A 22,576-nucleotide genomic window follows, 5' to 3' on the forward strand; every position below is an offset into this window, starting at 1 on the left:
CCCCTGGGGGAGACTTCCTCAGAGGGGCTGTGAGGCCTGAGGAGCCACAGAGTTCAGGAAGGCAGCTCCCCAGGTCCAACCCAGCCTCAGAGAAGGCCAGGGAGGGGGCTCTGCTTCACAGGGTGGCTGGGAGACCACTGCTGCTTCCAGGCATCAAGCCCTTCACACCAGATTGTTTTTATCCCTGTGGTCATCTTCTCCTTTTCTTTTTCCTTTTTTTCTTTCTTTGTCTTCAGAAACCATACCACAGTAAACATGATTTCCTTAACAGTGCTCTTTTTAAAATTTCCATTTGGAGAGTTAGCTGCTAACATCAAAGTTGAGTGGTTTGAGGGCTACGCAAGGAAGGAGGAGATCAGGGTTCAAGTATTCACTTAGTTGGCTTCTCCCAGGCTCTGAGCAGACCTGGGAAGGGGAACAGATTGCAGAGGTGGGACAGGGAGGGGTGGAGAGCAGGGAGGGGTTGAGGTCCCATATCCCCCAGTCAGCTAAGGCCCAGCACCCAAGCCTGCCTCAGGCCTTGGGGAATGGAGAGGCCACCAGGAGCCACACGCAGAGCAGATTTCAGCCAACTGCACCTCTTCATCTTCACGGCGCCCCCACCCCCTAGTCCCAGTTTTATCCGACAGCTTGATAACCACCTCTGACAGTGACCCCCTGAGAATGCCTCCTCTCCTCCTGCCCTACTTTTTCCAGGAAGAGAGGCCCAGTGGCCTATGCTTCTCAGAAGCCGTGGCTGCTAAATGCCACCGTGGAGGAGAACATTACCTTTGAGAGTCCCTTCAACAAGCAACGGTAAAAGCCTCCCAGAGGGAGGGAGCTGGGGGAGGGAAGAAATTGGTCATGCTTTAGTCTTCCTCCCCAGCCCCTAAGCACAGCCAGCTGCCTGCTCCTCCATCCATCTCCCTCACCCCGCCATCCTGCTCTCCAGCCTGCTGATCGGGATTCCAGCCTGTTCCATAAGGTCCACCTGGAAATGATCCAGATGTTCTGGACGTCGGGGCAGTCCAGCTCCCATGGTTGAGAGGGTAGGAGGGGAGGGAGGTGTGTGCACACTGGTGCCCCCTCTTGAGGTTGGTGAAAAGGCTTCCCCAGGGCTCTGCCTTCTCCATTCTCATGATTCTCCACCCCCAGCTCTGCAGCTCACACACAGATCCCTCCAGGGCTAATGACCACTGACATCCATGGACCTCTTTCCAGAGGCTCTTGGTATTCATGATTTCTTCTAATGCTCACACCAATCCCAGTAGGCAGGTACTATTATTATCCCCATTTTATAGATGAGGAAACCAAGACTCAGGACGGTTAGGTAAATTGCCCAAGACCACCCAGCCAGGAAGTGACAGAAATGGGTTTCAAATCCATCTTCTAACGCCCAAGTACCTGTCACCAAGACACTCTGATGCCTCCATGCACTCTGGCTAGCACCCACCCAGACTGAGAGCTGACCAGGGAAGTGTGAGGGGAGTAGGCTGGGCAAATATTTGAACGGCCATCATCATTTACTGCCTCAACAAACCAGCAGTGATTTTTCCCTGGCAGTGCCCCAAGCGTGGGCTCTGGCTCTAGCTTTTCCCACCGTACAGGGGCCACAGGCCCTCTCTTGTCACTTACATGGCTATTTGCTCCCATCCAATTTCATCCTTCAAATATTTAACTTGCTCCAAGATGGTGTCAGGTGCTGCCCTCAGCTCTTTTCGAGCTCACGTGGTGTTTGCTCACACCCATCAGGAGGCCCATTAAAGCCATCGCTCATCCTGGCACAGCTGCCTGGAGGGTAATGACCCTCTGCAACAGCTCAGGCCCACCTCCGGCCAGGCTGCTCAGCTGTGTCCCCACCCCACCCCACTGCAGGTACAAGATGGTCATTGAAGCCTGCTCCCTACAGCCAGACATTGACATCTTGCCCCATGGAGACCAGACCCAGATTGGGGAACGGGTTAGTAGCAACCTCCAGGGGAGTTACTCAAAGCTGGGACCCTTGGCCTCCCCTGCTCCCCACCCATCACCATCACCATGCCCTGAGATCGTTCTCAAGGAGAGCAGGGAATGTGAAATGAAAGAGGGGTAAGGCTGCAGAGTGCCTGCCATGGGATCAAAATGATCTCCTTGAGCCCTGGGCTTGTGGCTGTCCTGGACAAGTTTCCAGTCTTGCTGGGTGCAGAGGTCAGCTTAGCACTTTCCCAGGCTGGGGAGGACTTGACCTCTCTACTGATACCCCGAGTATGTACTGAGAGCCTGCCCAGCACTGCCCCGGGCTCAGGGTTATTCTTCCTGTTCCATCCTCAGGTGGGGTCCCTCCTCCATAAGCTTAGATGAATAGGATTCTCCCATGGCTGTCCTCCTGGTGTGTGATTTAAATCCCCTCATCCTAGGGCTTCCCTGATAGCTCAGTTGATAAAGAGTCCACCTGCAATGCAGGAAACCCTGGTTCAATTCCTGGGTCAGGAAGATCCACTGGAGAAGGGATAGGCTACCTATACCAGTATTCTTGGGCTTCCCTTGTCTGCAGTGCAGGAGAGCTGGGTTTGATCTCTGGGTTGGGAAGATAGCTACCCACTCCAGTATTCTGGCCTGGAGAATTCCATGGACTGTATAGTCCATGGGGTAGCAAAGAATCAGACTTGATTGAGAGACTTTCACTTTCCTCTGTCCTGGTTTTCATGGGTCAGATGGTCCCTAGCAGCTACATGATGAATTGTTAAAGGCCTGGGGATCATTCTCCCCACTTCTGAATGAATTCAGTGAACGTGTACAAGTTCCTCCTCTCTACCAGATGAGGAGGGCGCAAAGAGGTGAATGAAGCCAAAGAGCTCACATCAAGTAGGGGCCTGGACAGTCTCTGCTGAAGGGCTGTGCGGGCCTGACCTTTCCTCCCCTTCGGCGGCAGGGCATCAATCTGTCCGGTGGTCAGCGCCAGCGAATCAGCGTGGCCCGAGCCCTCTACCAGCACACCAACGTCGTCTTCTTGGTGAGTACACCAGCCAGCAACTTCCTTGAGGTCCTCGTGTCTGGCTGCCCCCTTGGCTCAGACAGACAGACACACACGCACACACACCATCACCAAACAACATCCCTCTCCAGGAGCAAACTTCTCCTGCCAGAGATATTACCTACTGATCTTTTTTTTTTTTAATTTATTTATTTATTTTAATTGAAGGCTAATTACTTTGCAATACTGTAGTGGTTTTTGCCATACATTGACATGAATGAGCCATGGGTGTACATGTGTTCCCCATCCTGAACCACCCCCAACCTCCCTCCCTCCCTACTGATCTTATTGATGGAAAAACTGAGACAAGATTAGTCCAACTGATCAATGTGGACATCACACAGCTCTGCAGTAGGCACGAGGGGAGATGAGCAGTAATTATAGGCCCCTGCTTTGTAGCACATCCCCAACCTATTAATACTCATTTAGCCCAAATATAAGAATCACAAATACCTGGAAAGTGAGTTGCCATTTCCTGTTTCAGGCCCAGAGCAGACATTGCTAATTGATCTCAGTTTTCTCTCCCATGAAAACTGAACTTGGCCTCAGAATCCTTCTTAACACAGCACTCCAGGTAACCTCTAATAATCAAACATGAGATAAAACTTGGCTGTACCCGCCCTCCTTCATGCCAAGTTCTGTGTAGTGTGCCTTAGTTGATACTGAAGAATTCCAAGACATAGCCCTTGGCTTCAGAGGTTTAGAATCTAATTAGGGAAACAGAGCTCACCAATACTCAAGAGCCACAGCCCACTTGAAAGCCAAACTGTGTAACAGGCTATGAAGGGCCTTGTCCGGGGAGACAACTGTGAGGACAAGAGTAATCAGGGAGGGCTTCACAGAAGAGAGTATTAAAGAGTGAATCAGTTAAACAGAAGGAAAGAGCGAGCCATTGGGACAGACCGCTGGCAGAAGGACTCTCAGTTCTCTGATCCTGGCTTTATTCTCCACCCCGCCACCTCCCCACTAAACTCACTGCATGATGGAAAGGTTCACAGTGTTTGTTACCATCTGACATAGGCATAGCATTTTACAAAGTACTAGCTTATTCATCATCCCTTGTGAGCTTCAAACAACCTTGTTAGAGAGGAATAAAGTGGATACTTTAATTTATTTCAGCTAACTTTTAAGCTCCTACTCTGTACTAGGCACGGGCTCAGGGGATATCAGTTCTTGAGGGCCCCACGGTCCAGGCTAGACAAATAGCTATCAGATCTGACTTCCTGCAGGGTATCACTGGGACAGAGGGAGGAAAGACTAGGCTCAGGTATCAGGAAAGGACACAGGAAGAGCTGGTGCTTAGGGGAAGTGCTGAAGGATGAGTAACAGTTCACCTGACAGACAAAAGGCCGATCAGCACTCCAGGCAAAGGGAAAAGCTTGGGCAAAGGCCTGGAATGGCAGATTCCCTGGAAATCAGAGCATAGGGAGCTTTTACAAGACAGATGGGAAGTGAGGTTGGAAAGGAAGACTGAGCAGGTGGGAAAGGGTCTGGATTAGGGTGCTGAGGAATTCGGACGTAATAGACTATGGGGAGTCACTGGAGGTTCAGGAGTCAGGAAGTGCTTGTGATTAGACCTGTTTGAGAGTGGTGACTGATAGCCCATTTTGAGATGAGGCAACTGAGGTCCAGAGAGGTTAGGTACACTGTCCAAGGCCACACAGCAAAGTGGTGTCAGTCCTAAACCACAGCATGTACATCCACTGTTTTTACTTCCACTGTTACCCACCCCCATGCTTGCCCCTGTTTTCTCCCATCTACCCAGGATGACCCCTTCTCAGCTCTCGATGTCCATCTGAGTGACCATCTGATGCAGGCCGGGATCCTTGAGCTGCTCCGAGATGATAGGAGGACAGTGGTCCTAGTGACCCACAAGCTACAGTACCTACCACATGCAGACTGGGTGAGGGGCCAGCAGCAGGTCAAACTGTGGAGGGCTATGGTGGGAGAGGCAGTTGGGTGTCTTCAAAGGACTCCATCAGATGTCTGAGCAGCAATTGCTGAGGGTCACAGAGCAGAAGAGAGCAGCACTGGATGGCTTCACTCAGGCTTGGCCCATCAGGGAGACCTGGCAATAGTCCAAGTGTTTGGTGTCACCTAGAGTTGCAGACATCTGCATCCTGACTGGGGGCCCCATGGGTGCACACAAGGTCAGCACCAAGAAGTCTAGAAAGAAGCAGACACTCAGTTCTTACTTCCATTTCCTACCCAGTTTGATGACTCATTCCCCTGTCCTTGGGGAGTGCCCATGTGGACAGGAGAGCATCTTCCTGCCCACTAGTGCGTCAGATTCAAGTTAGGGTCAAATGGGAAATATGGAAACAAATATTGGCAGTAGTAATAGAAACGTCAGTGTTATCAGTAGAACGAAATATCACATCAGTTAAATCCCCATATTCCTCAACATGAAGAAGGTAGTTATTTTTAAAATAATTGGAAAGCATTTAATTCTTAAACTGGAAATCATGTGACTTTTGAAATTGGGGCCTTGCCTGACTTGTACATAAATTTGTCTGTGAAAATGAGGCCCTTCCTAAGCTTCAGGTCTGTGTTAAATGCCCCTGATAATTTCCCTCAAATAAGTCTTCCTTCTACATGTAGTAAGGTCTTCCCCTCTACTATGAATAAAAAGGAAAAAGATCCAGACTTTTCAGAAAAGCTATTAAAACAGAAAAAATGCGGGGGGTGGGGGGAAATTCCAGATTTTAAAAATAGCTATTAGAGGAGGTACAAGTTTGTGTCTGAGTTTCTGCAGTGACCCTGGTGAGACAATTCAGGACAGTCCTTAGTCCAAAGAAGGCCAACACAGAGGTGCCTGGTTCCTTAAGTGAACAGGACTTTGGGGCATCAGCCCTTGAACCCCAGCATGGGGTGAGTGGGAGTGAGAAGAGCAGGTTGGGTTTCTGAATTAATGATGGGTCTACGTGAGTATAAAGCATTGACTGTTTCAAATAAAATACATTTTATTGATCTCAAAGGGGCCTCCCACATTTAGACCAACAGGTGCTTTGCCAAACACTGGTGGAACCTGACAGGCCTGATGTGAGGAGGAGTTAAGGGTGGTAATGAGCTGTTAGCCCACTAAGTGCATGCAAACAGCTGTCATTGCTGGAGTCCTTGGGGATAACCAGACAACTTGACCAGGATGCACTAATTTGCTCTGCAAACCCTCCTATCAACCACGGGGCAACCATTGAGAACTACCCCTGAGATGTACCAGATTCTAAATCCTGGAGTGTCCTGCTGAGGGCAGTGGGTGAGCGGGAGCCATTTGTGGTGGGGAAGGGATGTGTGCTCTGAGCACATCCGTCTCAGACCCCTCGGTCAGGCAGGAGTATGACCTCCACTCCCCCGCCTCAGCCAGCCCCCCACCGAGTTTGTTTCTGCCTTTTTAGATCATCGCAATGAAGGACGGCACCATCCAGAGGGAGGGCACCCTCAAGGACTTCCAGAGGTCTGAGTGCCAGCTCTTTGAGCACTGGAAGACCCTGATGAACCGGCAGGACCAAGAGCTGGAGAAGGTGGGTATAGCCTGGGGGCCAGGCAGCCTGGCCCCTGAGGATAAGATTCTGCTAGAACCTGAACTCATAAAGGCCTTCCTGCCCTCATTGGCCCTAGGAAGCCCCCAAAAACACCCACAAAAGACAGATGTGGGAGCTGGGCATGAAATCGCTCCTACTAGACAGCCAGTACCTGTGCCAGCTACCCAAGGCAGAGTCAGGCCAATGCCTTCCCCATGTCCCGAAATAGTCAGATACCATTTAGTTACAAAGCTTCAGATAACCAACTCAGACTGGCTAAACAAAGAGAAAAGGAGGGTGGGGAGTTAAGGATTTACTGGCTCAGGAAACTGGAACATCCAGTGATGCTATAGCTTCAGGTGGAGCTGGATCCAGGTGATCAAGCAATATCATGAGGAATCTAATTCTCCCCACCCCTTGGCTCTGCTTCTTTCACACCAGCTTCATTCTCATGGAGGCAGTGAGGGCCATCGGCATCTCAGGCTTCCATTCTTCCAGGTCAGCAGCTCTGCCAGAAAGACAGTGCCTGTTTTATGATAGTTCAGCAAAAGTCCCAGGGCTGACTTCTGTTGGTCCAGTTTGGTCAGGTGCCCATCCTGAGCAAATCACTGTGGTCAGGGATGTGGAATGTGAAGACTGACCAATCCCGGGTCACATGACCACTCTGGGATTCAGAGAGAATGATTAGCCCACCTGAATCACAGAGACAGAATAAGGGAGAGGTGGTCTCCCACAGGGATACTGGGATGCTAGTAGCTGATGCAGGGGAAGGAGTAAATTCTGGCAGGCAAACATGTGTCCATCTGGACCATCCTCCAGGCAGGGGCAACTTGATAACTGCCGGTGGTCAGCACCAGGGGCAGTTCCCCCCTACCCACTTCCCTTTTCCCCTCCGCACACCCTGAGGACATTAGCCAGGCCCCATCTATCTTTCAGGAAACCGTCATGGAAAGAAAAGCTACGGAGCCACCCCAGGGCTTGCCCCGGGCCATGTCCTCAAGAGATGGGCTCCTGCAGGATGAGGAAGAGGAGGAAGGTACAGGCCATGGGACTGGAGTGGAATCATGGCCTGAGGTCTGCTCCACCGTGAGGAGACTAAGGGTTGGGGTTCCGGGAGTGGGGAGATGGTGTGCCTCTGATGCATACCTTCCCCGCTGTGCACCTCAGTATCCCCATCTGTAAGTGGGGCTGATCCAACCCCTGTTCTCTTCAGAGGGGTGTGCAAGGTGACTCCATAAGGGGGTTCTTCCACCTGCAGAGGAGGCGGCCGAGAGCGAGGAGGAGGACAACCTGTCGTCGGTGCTGCACCAGCGTGCCAAGATCCCGTGGCGGGCCTGCGCCAACTACCTGTCCTCGGCTGGTACCCTGCTCCTCTCGCTGCTCGTCTTCTCCCAGCTGCTCAAGCACATGGTCTTGGTGGCCATCGACTACTGGCTGGCCAAGTGGACTGACAGTGCCCTGACCCTGAGCCCCATGGCCAGGAACTGCTCCCTCAGCCAGGTGGGTCCAGCAGCCCCAGTGCCAGAGCCAGGGGACCGGGAGGACTGAGCACGGGCCACCCCCCACAGGATGCCAGCCTCGTTCTCTGCCAGGCCCAGGAGTGTTCCCTCAATCAGACCGGCTACGCCATGGTGTTCACGGTGCTCTGCAGCCTGGGCATCGTGCTGTGCCTCATCACGTCTGTCACAGTGGAATGGACGGGGCTGAAGGTGGCCAAGAGGTTGCACCGCAGCCTGCTGAACCAGATCATCCTGGCTCCCATGAGGTAGCCCTCTCCCCTGGCTGTGCCTGGCTGTGGGCGAGTCATTGTTCTCTGGGCCTCAGCTCTCCCATCTGTAAAATGGGGATATATCAATACATACAATCTCTATTGCAGGTCGCTAGATGTGACTCAAGGACATGGGGTGGGAAAAGCCCCCTCCTTGGTGCAGAAAACAGGGAAACTGTTATCTACTCAGCTAGACAGGGTGTTACAAATGTCACACAGTTAGCTCATCTAATTCTCACAACAGCCCTTCAAGGGTCTGCAGGCTCTGCATGAATGTTTCCCCTTTCTAGGCAGGTACCACCCCCGGTTCAGCTCTCCCCTTCCCTGCCTCTCCTTCCTCATTCAGCCATTCTGCAGGTTCTGACCCCAGGGACACACGGTAGTTATTCTAATCCTCTGTAATGGGATCAATCAAAACCCCAAAGGCTGCTTGGTGTGAAAGACAGTTAAAGCTGTCATAGCCCGATTGGCTGCCAACTCAGTTTACAAACCCAGCAGGCAAACAGGCTATCTGATCCCTCCTCATCATCCAATCACAATCTCCTCTCCAGTTTCATGATCAGTCTGTGACCCACAGACACAGCCTCCAAGTTTACTTATCCTCTATTTGTCTCAGATCTGTGGTTCTGAAATTCTCTGGTTGGGGTTGGGCTGTTTCTGGGTCACAGCCAGAGTGCTGACAGCTGGAGTGACCTCGCAGGGCCAGCCAGCTGACAGGCTGTCCCCAGGGCCCGGCCTCTACCCTCCCTGCCCCATCCCCACCCCCAGGAGAGTCGTCTCTCTGGAGAGAACTCTATGTCCCCAGGAGGACAGCTGCTGAGTGAGGCAGGCCCAGTAAGAAGCAGAGAATGGTGGCAGTGGTCACACATGGGCTGGAGGGTCAGAGAGGCTGCGAAGGGGCTAGCATCATCCCTTTGGGCAGCCATGGGAATTCTCAGGGACACAGGCCAGACACAGGCAATCACCCTGGGAAGGCAGACCTGGGGATGACTCCAGAGATATGGAAACAAAAAAATAACTACCCTCCTTCAGTAAACAGGAAGGAAATCAATACACGGATGAGTAACTGTCCTCTGATCACCTCTTAGGTTTTTCGAGACCACGCCCCTTGGAAGCATCCTGAACAGATTTTCATCTGATTGTAACACCATCGACCAGGTACACAAGATCGCGGTGACGTATGTCCCCAGTCCAAAGAGAAGCCAGGTCCCCAGGAGCTTCTCCTGTCTGATGCTGGCTTCCCCAGATCAGCTGATCAGAGCCTTGGGCTAAGAACCTAGTGGGCTCCATCTGATTATAATGCTGCCTCAGGACCTGGGGCCTCCCCTGGGAGACTCTCCTAATGAGGCTGAAGGAAACCACATCCCTTTGGCTTCTGCCCAAGCCCACTCTGGCTCACAAGAAGGTTCCAGCATACTCTGCACCAAGGTGACTGATTTTCTGGAGAACAAGCATTTTGATTCTGCCTATGTCCTTTATTCTTCATCGTACTAAATGGTGAAAAGGCAAAGTCCTAATGCCTGGCCTCAGGGAGCCTACAGTGTAGCTGTAGGGATAAGACATGGGCCAGTAGTAAAGGAAGAGCAAAACCTGGCAGCAGGTAACACGCTGAAGATGACCAAATACCAAAACTCACCTCCCAGAACTTCCCTGGTGTCCAGTGGAAGAATTCGTCTTCCAATGCAGCAGATGAGAGTTCAATTCCTGGTGGGGGAACTAAGATCCCCCATGCTGCAGAGCAACTAAGCCCGCGTGCTGCAGTGGCTAAGCCCAGAGGGCCTCAGCTAGAGAGCCTGCGTGCCACAAACTACAGAGCCCAAGAGCTCTGGAACCCGCAGGCTGCTCCCACATACCACAACCAAGATCCCACGTGCCACAACTAAGACTCAATGCAGACATACATAAATAAATATATATTTTTTAAAGCTTTGAAAAAAAAAATTCACTTCCCTTTCTTACCCTTCCTTCCCGCAGCACATCCCGTCCACGCTGGAGTGCCTGAGCCGCTCCACCCTGCTCTGTGTCTCAGCTCTGGCCGTCATCTCCTATGTCACACCAGTGTTCCTCGTGGCCCTCCTGCCCCTGGCTGTCGTGTGCTACTTCATCCAGAAGTACTTCCGGGTGGCATCCAGGTGATGGCAGCACCTGCCAGTGGGGGTGAGGGATAGGAGCTGCTTTGCAATAGTCACTTCAGCTCTGTTATCAGAATCATTATAGAAGTGGTAGAGTCATGTCCCCTTCCCCAAAATGAAAATAGAAATATTCATATTCCACTGTCCTAATACAAGCATCTGGCAGTACACACACTGCAGTTACTATCTGGACTATTTCCTGGGGTGATACGCTCAGGAATGGGATCACTAGGTCAGGGTGTATACATGCGACTATGCCCTTCATTCATTTTGCCAAAATGCTTCCCAGAAGGATTGTATGATTCTAGTGTCCAGGCTGATTGCTGATGCATAAAATCAGAGGGCACCTGATGTGACGGGTCTGATGGCAATCAGACCTCCCAACTCACTTGGGTCCAGAGCAAGGATAGAAAAATCCTTGACTTGAGGGAGCTTCTCATGGCCTTTCTCATTGATCACATTCGCCTTCATGGGCCGTGGAACCATGCATGGCTCTTTCCTACTCAAAATTTTCCAAGAATGTTTTCTAAGAAGTTCTTTCTGGGAGCGATTCTATTAAGCTCACAGATTCAAAGATTTGTAGGGCCAATTTTTAAGAGCCTCTAGGCCAGTGTTTCTCAAACTGCCAACCACAACCTATCAGTGGGTCATGATATCAGTATCATAGATCACAACCAGTTTTTCAATGAAATAGAAAATATATAGAAAATATCAGGCTGTATTCGCACACAGTAACAATAAGCTTTGCTTGATAAACCTTTGTTTTGGCTGTGTATGGGTGTGTGTGGGGGGGGGTGCACGTTTGTGTACTGATTTGTAGTATAATGTTTGTTACTGGGGTTGTGGTCAGAAAGGTTAAGGATGTTTCCCAAGTACACAGAGTTTGTTAGAAATGAATCAAAATACTGATTGGGCATTATAATAATAATTAAATTTAGATACATATTGGGTACAATTACCTTGCCCGCAAGGATCAAGATCTGTATAAATGGCTTTTTGCCTGGTTGATCTGGAATCCCTTGGTACCCACGAAGAACAAAGTGCATTGATATCCACAAAATCGCAGAGGCTTTTTAAACACTATACAAGCTGTTCTACAAAGTTCATTTCTTCTGCCAGAGAAACCACCCTATTCCCCTGGCATCCACTCTGGCCATGGGTGTGGTTTGTCCAGGAAAGCTGCTTCCTGCATTCCAACCTGGCCTCCCGGGCACTAATACACTTGTCAAGGTGCAGCTGTGGGGAGCAGGAGCAAATTCTGTTGCCATGGAAACCACTGGCCTTTCCCTCTCAAGGAGCTCTTTAGATCCTGGCCTGTGATGTGCCAACACCTGTGGTGGTTACTGGGGAGTTTGGTCCTCCTGTTCCTTTGCCTGGCTGTTAAGGTTGTTCACCTCTGAAAGGGAAGCAACACTGCCTGTAGAGCCTCACCACAGAGTGAGGCGCTGCAGCAAAGCCAGCGGACAGATGCAGACGCGAGGTGGATGACGTGCGTGATAACGGTAACCCTTCAACATGCTCTGCTTAAGCATCTGCATGAATGAGATGGGGTGGTACCCTCCTCTTCCCTCTTCACAGGCGAGAAACTGAGGCCCAGAGGGGTGAAGCCATTTGGCCCCACAATGGTAGGGGTGGAGCTACGATTCAGACCCAGGCTGAGCCCGACCTACCATCTTAACCATTCGGTTCTGCTCCCCGCTTCCCCCGCAGGGACCTGCAGCAGCTGGACGACACCACCCAGCTCCCGCTGCTCTCGCACTTTGCTGAAACTGTGGAAGGCCTCACCACCATCCGGGCCTTCAGGTACCAGATTCACCCTGGAGGGTAGGGGAGTGGGGATGGGGCCAGGGTCACAGGTCATGGGATTTGATTCTCAGGGCTCCACTTAGGAAAGCGCAGAACACATGTCTGCCAGCCCCCCATCAGGCTCTGAGGCCGGTCCACCCGAGGGGTCAGGTCCACTGGGCTCCAGCTGCATGATCTAGAGGGGAGATTCTCAGACCTAGAGCCAAGCCCAGGGCCTCTGTGAAAAGGTAAAATGTGAAAAGAGACAAGGCCGAGACAATTCCTCATAAATCTATGTGAAAAGGCCCTCACAGGGTGTGGGCCAGTCCTGAGGCCATCTTTCATTGAGACATTACTGTGAGCCAAACACTAGTACGCTGAGTACTTTACATGCCAGTACTCATTCATTCTGCCCTGCAATCTGACATGGAAAGCTTGATGAGTCCCATTTCTCAGGTAAGAAAATTGAGGTTCTCTGTAAGGTTTCACAAAGTCCAGATTTGAAGCTGGCTTGTTCATTCAACAAACATTTACTGAGTGTTCACCCAGCCCCTTGCCAGGCACTGAAAAGATGGAAATAATTCAGATGAGCCCATACCCTGGAAGCATTTACAGTGTCAGCTTTGAGCAGGCCAGGACAAACCCATGTGCCAGGTACTCTGAAAGAAAGGCTATGGTAGCACAGCAGGGAGGCAGTCATGGAAGCCTTCACTGAGGAGGTGGCATTAGTGCTGGGACTCAAGGAGTAGGTAAGAGTTCACCAGACATAGAAACTTACCCCAGCGTCAGTGCCCTGCCATCCTCTTGCCACTCTGAGTTGTGGTGTTCAGCATGACAGGGGCATCTGAGGCTGCCTTGGGAGTGGGGGTTAGAACTGTTGCTCCCCACCTCAGTCTCTGTCTGAAATATAAGAGCATCTCTCCTCTGGATAGACACGTTAGAGACATCTGACCCAGATTCTGGGCCCTGGTCTCTAAGCCTCAGAGAGTGACTCTAGGTTATTTTTAGGATAACATAGCTGCACAGGGCATGCCAGTAACCATGCGGCACTGGCCTTGTGTCCAGGAACCCTGGGGCTCAAGGAGAGAGTCTAAGGAGGCTTCTATCTCCTCCCTCCAACCCCCAAAGTCCAGCTGCCCAGACTCCTGGTGCCACACCGCAGCCCCAGTTCACTCCTTGGGGATCTGGGGCCAATGGGAAGTCCTCTTTGGGGTCTCATCTGAGTAAAGCAAAGCTGAACCCTGCCCTGGCCTTGGCCCTGCTCCCTGGACCTCCCCTGCCGCTGTGTGAGCCTGTGCCGTCTTCCCCACGGAATACTCCCTGGAGCCTGGCCTGACTCCAGGGTTTCCTCCCAGCTTTGTCCTCTTCTCCAGTCTGAACTCCCTAGTTCTTCCACCCTTTGGATCCCTCAACACTCCCAGGCCAACCTCTACTCTAACTTTTGGTGATGCTCCTCTTAGAATTGGTATCCTGGAGGCCTTCAGGCTGGGCCTGGGGCAGAGAGATTGTGACTTTCCTCGAGTGGGCCAGACCCCCTAGACAGGATCTGCGTGGATGCCAGCATCCTTGCCTCAACCAAGCCTATGGTCGGCTAGAGAAACTGCTCCTCTGGAGGCCTACTCCACATTGCACCGACACAGTGGATGATTTTTAAATTTGAATGAAGGACTTTTTAAAATCATCCCTGAAGGTGTTGAATTCATTGGCTTTTGCCCAACAGCCTGCCCTGCCAAGAGCAAACTAGTGATTATTTATTGGTTGTACACTTCCTGTGTGCCAGGCATGTGTGTGGATTATAACATTTAATCCTCACAAGAGCCTCGTGACACAGGTAGGAGAAGCCCCATTCTACAGATGGGGCTGAGTAACCAGCCCGAGGTTACACAAACAGTGAGAGCTGGTTCTGGGCTTGGGACCCAGGTCTGGCTGACCCTCTGGTTTTCCTGGAAGCCCTACTTTTTATCCCCCCAAAAGTTTCAAGGATGCCCAACACTGAGTGATTTTTTCAGTTCACGAAGGAACTATTACTAGCCCCATGAAAAAACTTAGTTTCAGTCCTGAAACATAGCCGGTAATAGTAATACTCAGACTCTAGCCTGCTTCTGCATGACTCCAAATCTGGGGCTCTTTCCACATTCCTTACATCATCACACACCTATCACAGAAGCCCCATCTCACATGCACCTTCATGCACACCCACCCCTCAGGCCAGTCACACACGCTTCAGACTCTCCAGTTACACGAGCACTCACACATGTACATCTCCAACATGCACTTACTCACTCAAGCCCTCAGACATATGGTTTCACACTCCCATAAGATACATCACCCCATCACACACACATCTACCCTGTGGTTGGGCAATCACACCCTCTCACACCCCAGAGATTCACTTTGCTCTCCTCAGACACATGGTTCAAACTCAGACCCTTCACCCAGAAATAAAGCAGAACAAACATCTTCTGGGAGTGAAAAGCAAATGCCCAAAAAGGTTCATCTTGAGTCCCTCTGAGTCCCCATCAGTTGTTTCCCTGAGACCATGTTGAGATGGCTTTCCTTTATTCACCATCAAACAAGCACAGCTGCCCCCTTCTGTCGGCCTGGCCCAGGGTCTGACGAGGTGGCCAAGGAGAGTGACACCAGGAGCCCAGGCTGGTCAGAGAGAAGAGGCAGATCATACAGAGTAACATGAGGGAGAACATGAGGAGGGCACGAGAACAGGGAAGAAGCCTCCAGAGTTCCTTGCACAGAAAATCCCATCTATCTTAGAGGGATAGAAGGTTCGTTCACTCAACAGATACTTACTGACAGTGCCAGGTGCTGGGGATAGGGTTTCCCAGGTGGTGCTTGTGGTAAAGAACCTGCCTGCCAATGCAGGAGTCATAAGAGACGTGGGTTTGATCCCTGGGTTGGGAAGATCCCTGGAGGAGGAAATGGCAACCCACTCCAGTATCTTTGCCTGGAGAGAGGAGCCTTGCGGGCTACAGTTCACAGGGTCACGAAGAGTTAGACACGACTCAGCCACTGAGCACACACAAGTGCTGGGGATACATTAGTGACCAAAACAGACAAGGTCTCCATCCTCATGCAGTTTACAGGCTAGTGAGGGAGATCGATGGTAAACAGCTAGAGAAATTAATATATGAGCAGAGATTATGAAACAAACAGGCTGCAGAGATGGAGAACAATAGGCCAGGAAAGGCCGCTCTGAAGAGATGTCATTTAAGGTAAAGCCTGAAGGTTGAGAGAAATCAGCCTTGGGTAGAGCAGAGGAGAAAACATTCCAGGCAAAGAGAACAGCATGATAAAAGGCCTTGGGTGGGGAGGAACTTGGCATTGTCACAAAACTGAAAAGAGGCAAGCAATGTAATAAATTACCTTGCTGTCATTTCTGTGGCTGCAACGCAGTGAGCAAGGGGATTTGTGGCATGGAAGGAGGCTGGTGAGGTTGGCAGGGACTGGTTCCCACAGGCGAGAAAATGGTTCTTTATCCTAAAAAGTCTTTCATATTCTTAGCATCGGAGAGATAGGATGCAATTCATAATTTGGGAAGCTTATGCTGGCTTCTGTGTGGAGAGTGGACTGTAGAGAGATGGCAGGTAGACCTGTTAGGAAGCTGATGCTATAGTCCAGGTGAGTTTGTGGTGGGCAGGGAGCAGGCGAGAGGCAGGCAGAGAGGCAAGGTCAGTACTGGAGGTGGTCAGAAGAGGACTGAGGGATTGGATGTGAATCAGATGATTGGATGTAAATCAGGTTTCTGGCCTGAGCAATGGGCTGGACGGAGGAGCCCTTTCATGTAAGAGGGAAGCCCTACAGAGGAGAACTGGTCTTGGAGTGAAAACAAGAGTCTGAAGGAGGTGGCGCTCTTGACAGGTATGAATAAGAAGAAGGGAGCTGGTAAGGCATTCCAGAGAGGAGAGGTGTACATCAGGTGGCAGAGGTGGCATGTTTCAGGGCTGCAGGTGAGGAGGGTCCCAGGGGCTGCATGGACCAAGATGATTCCCCCTCACCCTCCTGATCCTCCCTCCAGGTACGAGGCCCGGTTCCAGCAGAAGCTCCTTGAATACACAGACTCCAACAACATCGCCTCCCTCTTCCTCACGGCCGCCAACAGGTGGCTAGAAGTCCGCATGGCAAGTGCCTCCCCCCACCCCCCAGCCCCGGGACAGGGGGCTCTGATAGCGCTGTGCTGCCAGAGCAAGGGCCAAACGGGCCGGAGGGCGGGAAGGCAGGATGGATGCTGACCCAGGTGCGCACACGGGGTGGGTGCAGAGCCCTCCTGCGTCTCCCAACCCTGGGGGTTCTCCCTGTGTCTGCCCTTGGCCTCCTCTTCCCTCTCTCACTGCCTGGAGGCTTGTGTGTCTGAGGTGTGGGCCAAGGGGGAGAACAGTTGTGCGTTGAGCTGTGACAAGTGTGTGTGTCTGGAGTGGGTCATATGGCACGTGGGGCCAGCTGGTGAGGTATGCGTTTGGGCATGGGGGTGGGGGGAGCACTGCTGTGTGCACACGGTGACTCCCGGGGCTCCAGCCTTCACGCCCTCCTGCGTGTCTGACGATGTGTATGTGCAGTGCGGGGCTGGGGTTGAGTCTCAGCTGAGCTGCTCTCTGTCCTAAGGGAGTGGGTGTGGGTTGGGGCGGTGTGCTGTGCCCATAGCGCCCACTGAGGGCCCAGGCCAGCCCCGCTCCCTCCACAGGAGTACATTGGTGCGTGTGTGGTCCTCATCGCGGCTGTGACCTCCATCTCCAACTCCCTGCACAAGGAGCTCTCTGCCGGCCTGGTGGGCCTGGGCCTCACCTACGCCCTAATGGTGAGTGGTGACAGGCGGGGCAGGAGAGGGGGTAGACACCAGCAGACATCAGGGCACCCCCTCCCCTGACTGAGATGCTCCTGGGCCTTCTCCCTCCACCCGGCTACACCAAGTCTGATGCCAGAGGGACCATGTGGGCAGGAGGGCTCCCTGCAGGTCCCCACCCCTTCACCCAGGCCTGGGCCCCAGATGGGTGCTGGGTGAGGATCCACATTCACTGTAACCCCCAGGGAAGGCACCCTGGGCTGTAAGAAGAGCCATCCCAGGGCCCAGGGACAGGACCAGGGGATCACCAATGGGACCAGGTGACTGGCTTGCTCCCTGCAGGTGTCCAACTACCTCAACTGGATGGTGAGGAACCTGGCGGACATGGAGCTCCAGCTGGGGGCCGTGAAACGCATCCACGGGCTGCTGAAAACTGAAGCGGAGAGCTACGAGGGACTGCTGGGTGAGGGGCGCGGGAGGACTCCCGGAGAAACAGCCCAGCGTGGATGTGTGTTTAGGTTGAGGAGGCACGAGGAACCTGGGGGTGGTGGGGGGCACTCCTGGATACCAGCTGTGGCCCATGCCTGGCAGCTGAGACCCCCACACTGGCCCCCAGCACCATCGCTGATCCCCAAGAACTGGCCAGACCAAGGCAAGATCCAGATCCAGAACCTGAGTGTGCGCTACGACAGCTCCCTGAAGCCGGTGCTGAAGCACGTCAATGCCCTCATCTCCCCTGGACAGAAGGTAGGGGCGGGGAGAGCTGGACAGCACCCCCAGGGTCGCCTTCTGACCCTCAGGGCCCTCCAGATCTCACACCCATCCAGCCCCTCAGTCTCCCAGCCCTGGGCCTCTCCCTTTCTCCTCCTGCTGCCCCCACTCACCCACCATGGAGACAGACACCACAGACTCCGTGGGCTCAGAGGTGCTTTGTCAGGGCCCCCTGCAAACGGCCAGGGGCTCTCCCAGGACACTGGTCCCTGAACTTCAGAGCAGAGTCCTGGGGCAGAGAGCGAGGGCCTGTCCTGGGGAGGAAGCCCCCCGTCTGGCACTGATCTGACTTTGATTGACCCCCTCTGCCTCTCCTCCTGTCTTTCTCACTTCATCATTGTCTGTGGCTGCCCGTCTTACTCTCCCTGACCTTTCGATATACTTCTGTCCCTGCCTCTCTGGTCCTTCTGTATCGCCATCTCTGTCTCTGGGTTGGTCCCTGATGATCATTTCTGTAGGCATCCATGGGCAGGAAGCTATGGGGTAAGGGATGACTCCAGTTTAAGGCGGTGCACACCTTGCGGCCCACACTCGGCCACCCTGTGCCCTCCTGCCACACCCCACTGAGAGTGCTCCAGTGCCCCCACCTCCCCTGAGGCCCTGTACCCGACACAGCCACACCCACACGCAGCCAGGCAAGCCGGAGCCCCCTCTGGAGCCACTGCAGGAAACAAGCCCGAATCCAGGACCAGCGCTGGCTGAAGAGACACTCCCACGCCCGCACAGCCCAGAGTCAGCCCTCACGGCTCCCAGCCGCCCCAGTGCCCACAGCATGGCTGCTCTTCTCCTTCCAGATTGGCATCTGTGGCCGCACAGGCAGTGGGAAGTCCTCCTTCTCTCTCGCCTTCTTCCGCATGGTGGACATGTTCGAAGGTAAGCCGTATGACAGGCATCCCACAGCCACCAGACGGGATCGCAGTCCTGGGTTTGCTCAGAAGTCACAGGAGGCCCAGCCGTTGCCGCCTTCCCCTGCATCCTCATTGGGACCCATGTCCCAGGCGGACCCTGTCCCCAGCGCCATCATCTCCCCGCTCCCTGGTGCCCCACCTGTGATACTGTCTCCTCACAGGGCGAATCATCATCGACGGCATCGACATCGCCAAACTGCCACTGCACACCCTGCGCTCTCGCCTCTCCATCATCCTGCAGGACCCCGTCCTCTTTAGCGGCACCATCCGGTGAGCCCCTTACCCCACTGCCAGGCCCACCCCAGCCCCAGGCCCAGCTCCACTCCTCCAGATCTGGGCAGAGAGAGGAGAGAATGGCAAGGCCAGGGGCAGCCCTGCTCCAGCTCTGGCATAAAGGGTTGGCATTGGTTCTTTAGAGCTGCACCCTGATGCCTTTCTCTTTCCTGCGGCGCCCAGGTAGGGATCTCCCACTCCTCAGGCCTGGGTGCTTTCCTCCCCCCTCCCACAGCCAGCAGCTTGCTGCTGCCTCCCAGCCAAGCCCCCAAGTCAAACGGGTCCCTCACAGCTCCCTTTTCCAGCCTTGCCCACTGCACGTACCCTGGGAATGGAGCCAGGACCCTGCTCCCCTCCCAAAGGGCTTTGTGTGTCACCCTCCAGATTTAACCTGGACCCAGAGCGGAAGTGCTCCGACAGCACGCTGTGGGAGGCCCTGGAGATAGCCCAGCTGAAGCTGGTGGTGAAGGCGCTACCAGGAGGCCTTGGTAACTACTCCTGGCTGAGCACTGGCCGGGCACTCAGGGACACCTGTAAGGGCTGGGGATGGACGACTCACACCCACATCAACTTCACCCAGAGTTTAGAGTCTAGGGTCTGGCAGGACCCCAGAAACCATCGAGTTCTATCTCTTACCATACAGAAGCTCAGCGAGGTCATGTGACTTGTCCCAGGTCACACAACTGGTCAGTTCAGGATCTGGCCCCTCCTGCAGGGCACAGGGGGGACAGTAAGGGTCACTGTGACACAGAGCTTGCAAGTCCCTGATACCATGTCCCGCCCTCCCCATCCACCTACTTGCCCTATTCCACCCTGAGGAAGGAGAGACTGACTCAGGGATCACAGGCACAGCTCACTCATCAAGGCTACTGAGAAGAGTCTGTCCCCAACCCGAGGGGTGGCGGGGGCGTCAGCAGAGGCTTGGTGTACCTGCTGCAACCCCTGGGGCAGTGGGGGCCAGCCAAGCCTTGGCTTCAGAAAATTACCCCACCACAGCCCACACATATGCCTGACGTACACACTCTGTGCTCACACCTCCTCCCAGTACTGCCCAGGGCCACAGCCGCGCATAACTCCTGGGGACGCTCTTCTCTTTGTAACTCCTGTAATTCCCGTGTTGTGTAAGGTGCAGCCACCCTGCACACACCTCTACCCATGACACACACCTACATGTTAGCCCCTGTACACACATTCCCACACAAGCCACTCCATCCACTCAACTCACAACGCAGGGTTAACTCAGCGCTCCCTGGGGCTGTTTTCAGATGCCATCATCACGGAAGGCGGGGAGAACTTCAGCCAGGGCCAGAGGCAGCTGTTCTGCCTGGCCCGGGCCTTCGTGAGGAAGACCAGTATCTTCATCATGGATGAAGCCACGGCTTCCATCGACATGGCCACGGTCGGTGCTGGGCACACCCATGGGGCAGGGGTCTTGGAGACGGTTTTCAGGGGGTGTTAGGGAGAAGTTCAGAAAGTAGTCCTGAAGTTCAGGTTGCTTTTAGCATCAAGGGCCATTTGGGGCAGAAAAGGCAAAGACTGAGGGACTCTGATTTCAGCTAGTCTTAGGGCATGTTTATAACACACATATACACAAGCTGCACAGGAACCCACAGACTTCACACCCATCCCCCACCAGACAGCACACCCAGACACACTCACAGCCTGCATGTATGCACACATGCACACACACAGCTGAACTCCCAACAGGCAGAGCCCAGCCCCTGAATACTGGGAAGCAGGTTGGTCCTGTGGGGACTAGAGCCCCAGGGAGGGGGCAGGGCTGGGTTTGGGAGCACATGGGAACTGGGCCAGTAGCCAGGCCAGACCCCACCCCCTGGGCAGGTAAGCCAACAGCTGCTGCTCCCACCTGGCAGGAAAACATCCTCCAGAAAGTGGTGATGACGGCTTTCGCAGACCGCACCGTGGTCACCATCGCGGTAAGGGGCCCACCGATGGGGTGCAGGGGGACACCCGGAGAGAGGGCTGGCCTCCTGAGGCTATCATCAGCGGGAAGCCTCTGGGCTCACCTGCACCCCAAGAGAGAGCCATGGGCAGTGCAGGGCAAGCAGCCTGGCAGGCTTGCAAGGAGTCTGGATTGCAGGATTTGGAGTGTAGGAGGATTTGCACCCACACTTCCCTTAGACTTGCTGTCTTTCTCCAGGTCCCAGGGTCCACCCCTGCCCCAAGGCCCTGTGAGCTAGGCTAGGGTTACTTCTCCAGAGCAAATGGGAGATGCAGGTGTTGGGGATCTCTGAGCAGATCTGAGACATGGTGGGGGAGAAGGTGGCATTAGTGGATGGAGGGTTTGGAGTCCCACCCTGGGAAAGGGCAGTCACCATGGAGACAGGACATTCTGGCCACATGCCTCCTCCTCCAAGATGCAGGAGGGATGCCTCAGTGGCCCCAGCCCTGCCCACACCACCCTGACAATCCCTCCTGCCTCGCCCAGCACCGCGTGCACACTATCCTGAGCGCAGACCTGGTGATCGTTCTGAAGCGCGGCGCCATCCTTGAGTTCGACAAGCCAGAGAAGCTGCTCAGCCGGAAGGACAGTGTCTTTGCCTCTTTTGTCCGTGCTGACAAGTGACCTATCACAGCCCAAGTGCCATCCCTGCCCCACCCCCCTGCCTGGGTTTTCTAACTGTAAATCACTTGTAAATAAAGAGATTGGTTATTTCCTACTGAAGGCCAGAGGTCATGGGTCTGGTGGGCAGGGACTGGGGTGGGCCGTGGGTCCCATGGATCCAGTCTGACTTTAGCATCAAGCAGAACTGAGGAAGCTGTGTGAGTGTGGCCAAAAGCACTTTCCCTCATCTGTGAAATGAGGGCTGTCTTCGTCTGCTAGGTTGTGTTCTGCTGTAGCAAAACACCATAGCCCAGGCGGCTTAAACAGTAGAAATTTACTTTTGACAGTGCTAGAGAGTGGAAGTCCAAGATCAAAGTGTCACAGGCTTGATTTCTCCTGAGGCCTCTCTCCTAGCTGCATCTTCACATGGCCTTTCCTCTGTGTGCACACCCCTGGTCTCTCGCTCTCCTTCTTAGGATACTAGACATATTGGATGAGGCTGCACTTCTGTGACCTCATTTAACCTAATTACCTCTTCACTGGCCCTATCACATTGGAGGCTCCAACATATGAATTTCGGTCATATGATGTAAGTCAGTCCATAACAAGGTTATAGTATTTTTGTGATTATATCATCAGATAAGGTGGCAGATCTCCATACAGTCTGGTCCCTTTTCCTTCTTACTTTAATTCTTGGGTTAAAATTGTGGGTCCCCAGGTACACTGGATCAGTGCATTTCGATTACAAATGACAAGAACCCAACTCAGAGTGGCTTTAAAAAAAAACTGGGATTTCTTGTCCTGTGTGACTGAGAAGATCAGGAGGTGTACTGCTTCAAGCATGGCTGGATCCAGGTGTTTGCCATCAGGGCTGATGGATTCCGTCTTCCTGTCTCTCGCCCATGACGGATGGCTACTAGCACCTGCAGCGAACATCCTACCCCTCTGAAAAGGAGAGGGGCATGCATCATATGTCCCCCACTCCATCCCACACACAGGGACATTCAGAAGTTGACGAAGGGTGGCCCATCAGAGGGAAAGCACAGTACCTATACCACAAGTCAACCA

The 22,576-nt window shown here is 53.4% G+C and overlaps 1 protein-coding gene across 5 annotated transcripts in view; it reads left to right on the top strand.

Annotated features, from left to right (window-relative positions):
* The window catches only part of ABCC8 (ATP binding cassette subfamily C member 8), a 79,090-nt gene extending 57,467 nt beyond the window's left edge, over positions 1 to 21,623 (top strand). For 3 of the 5 annotated variants that reach the window (XM_005216038.5, XM_010812502.4, XM_005216040.5), the window contains 21 exons: positions 697 to 795; positions 1,855 to 1,939; positions 2,891 to 2,971; positions 4,758 to 4,895; positions 6,388 to 6,513; positions 7,450 to 7,549; positions 7,772 to 8,013; positions 8,106 to 8,278; positions 9,370 to 9,439; positions 10,256 to 10,413; positions 12,124 to 12,216; positions 16,229 to 16,331; positions 16,892 to 17,005; positions 17,333 to 17,453; positions 17,607 to 17,737; positions 18,556 to 18,634; positions 18,831 to 18,939; positions 19,327 to 19,430; positions 20,208 to 20,341; positions 20,817 to 20,879; positions 21,392 to 21,623. In XM_005216038.5, coding sequence (XP_005216095.1) covers positions 697 to 795; positions 1,855 to 1,939; positions 2,891 to 2,971; positions 4,758 to 4,895; positions 6,388 to 6,513; positions 7,450 to 7,549; positions 7,772 to 8,013; positions 8,106 to 8,278; positions 9,370 to 9,439; positions 10,256 to 10,413; positions 12,124 to 12,216; positions 16,229 to 16,331; positions 16,892 to 17,005; positions 17,333 to 17,453; positions 17,607 to 17,737; positions 18,556 to 18,634; positions 18,831 to 18,939; positions 19,327 to 19,430; positions 20,208 to 20,341; positions 20,817 to 20,879; positions 21,392 to 21,529 — 2,461 coding nt within the window. In that variant the 3' untranslated portion in view covers positions 21,530 to 21,623. Of the gene's footprint in view, positions 1 to 696; positions 796 to 1,854; positions 1,940 to 2,890; positions 2,972 to 4,757; positions 4,896 to 6,387; positions 6,514 to 7,449; positions 7,550 to 7,771; positions 8,014 to 8,105; positions 8,279 to 9,369; positions 9,440 to 10,255; positions 10,414 to 12,123; positions 12,217 to 16,228; positions 16,448 to 16,891; positions 17,006 to 17,332; positions 17,454 to 17,606; positions 17,738 to 18,555; positions 18,635 to 18,830; positions 18,940 to 19,326; positions 19,431 to 20,207; positions 20,342 to 20,816; positions 20,880 to 21,391 lie in introns of those variants that run through there. The other 2 variants (NM_001205610.3, XM_005216041.5) reach the window with 2 other exon arrangements.
* Positions 21,624 to 22,576: the final 953 nt, after the last annotated feature.

This window comes from Bos taurus, chromosome 15, assembly GCF_002263795.3.
Source record: "Bos taurus isolate L1 Dominette 01449 registration number 42190680 breed Hereford chromosome 15, ARS-UCD2.0, whole genome shotgun sequence".
In the NCBI taxonomy this organism is placed as follows: domain Eukaryota; kingdom Metazoa; phylum Chordata; class Mammalia; order Artiodactyla; family Bovidae; genus Bos; species Bos taurus.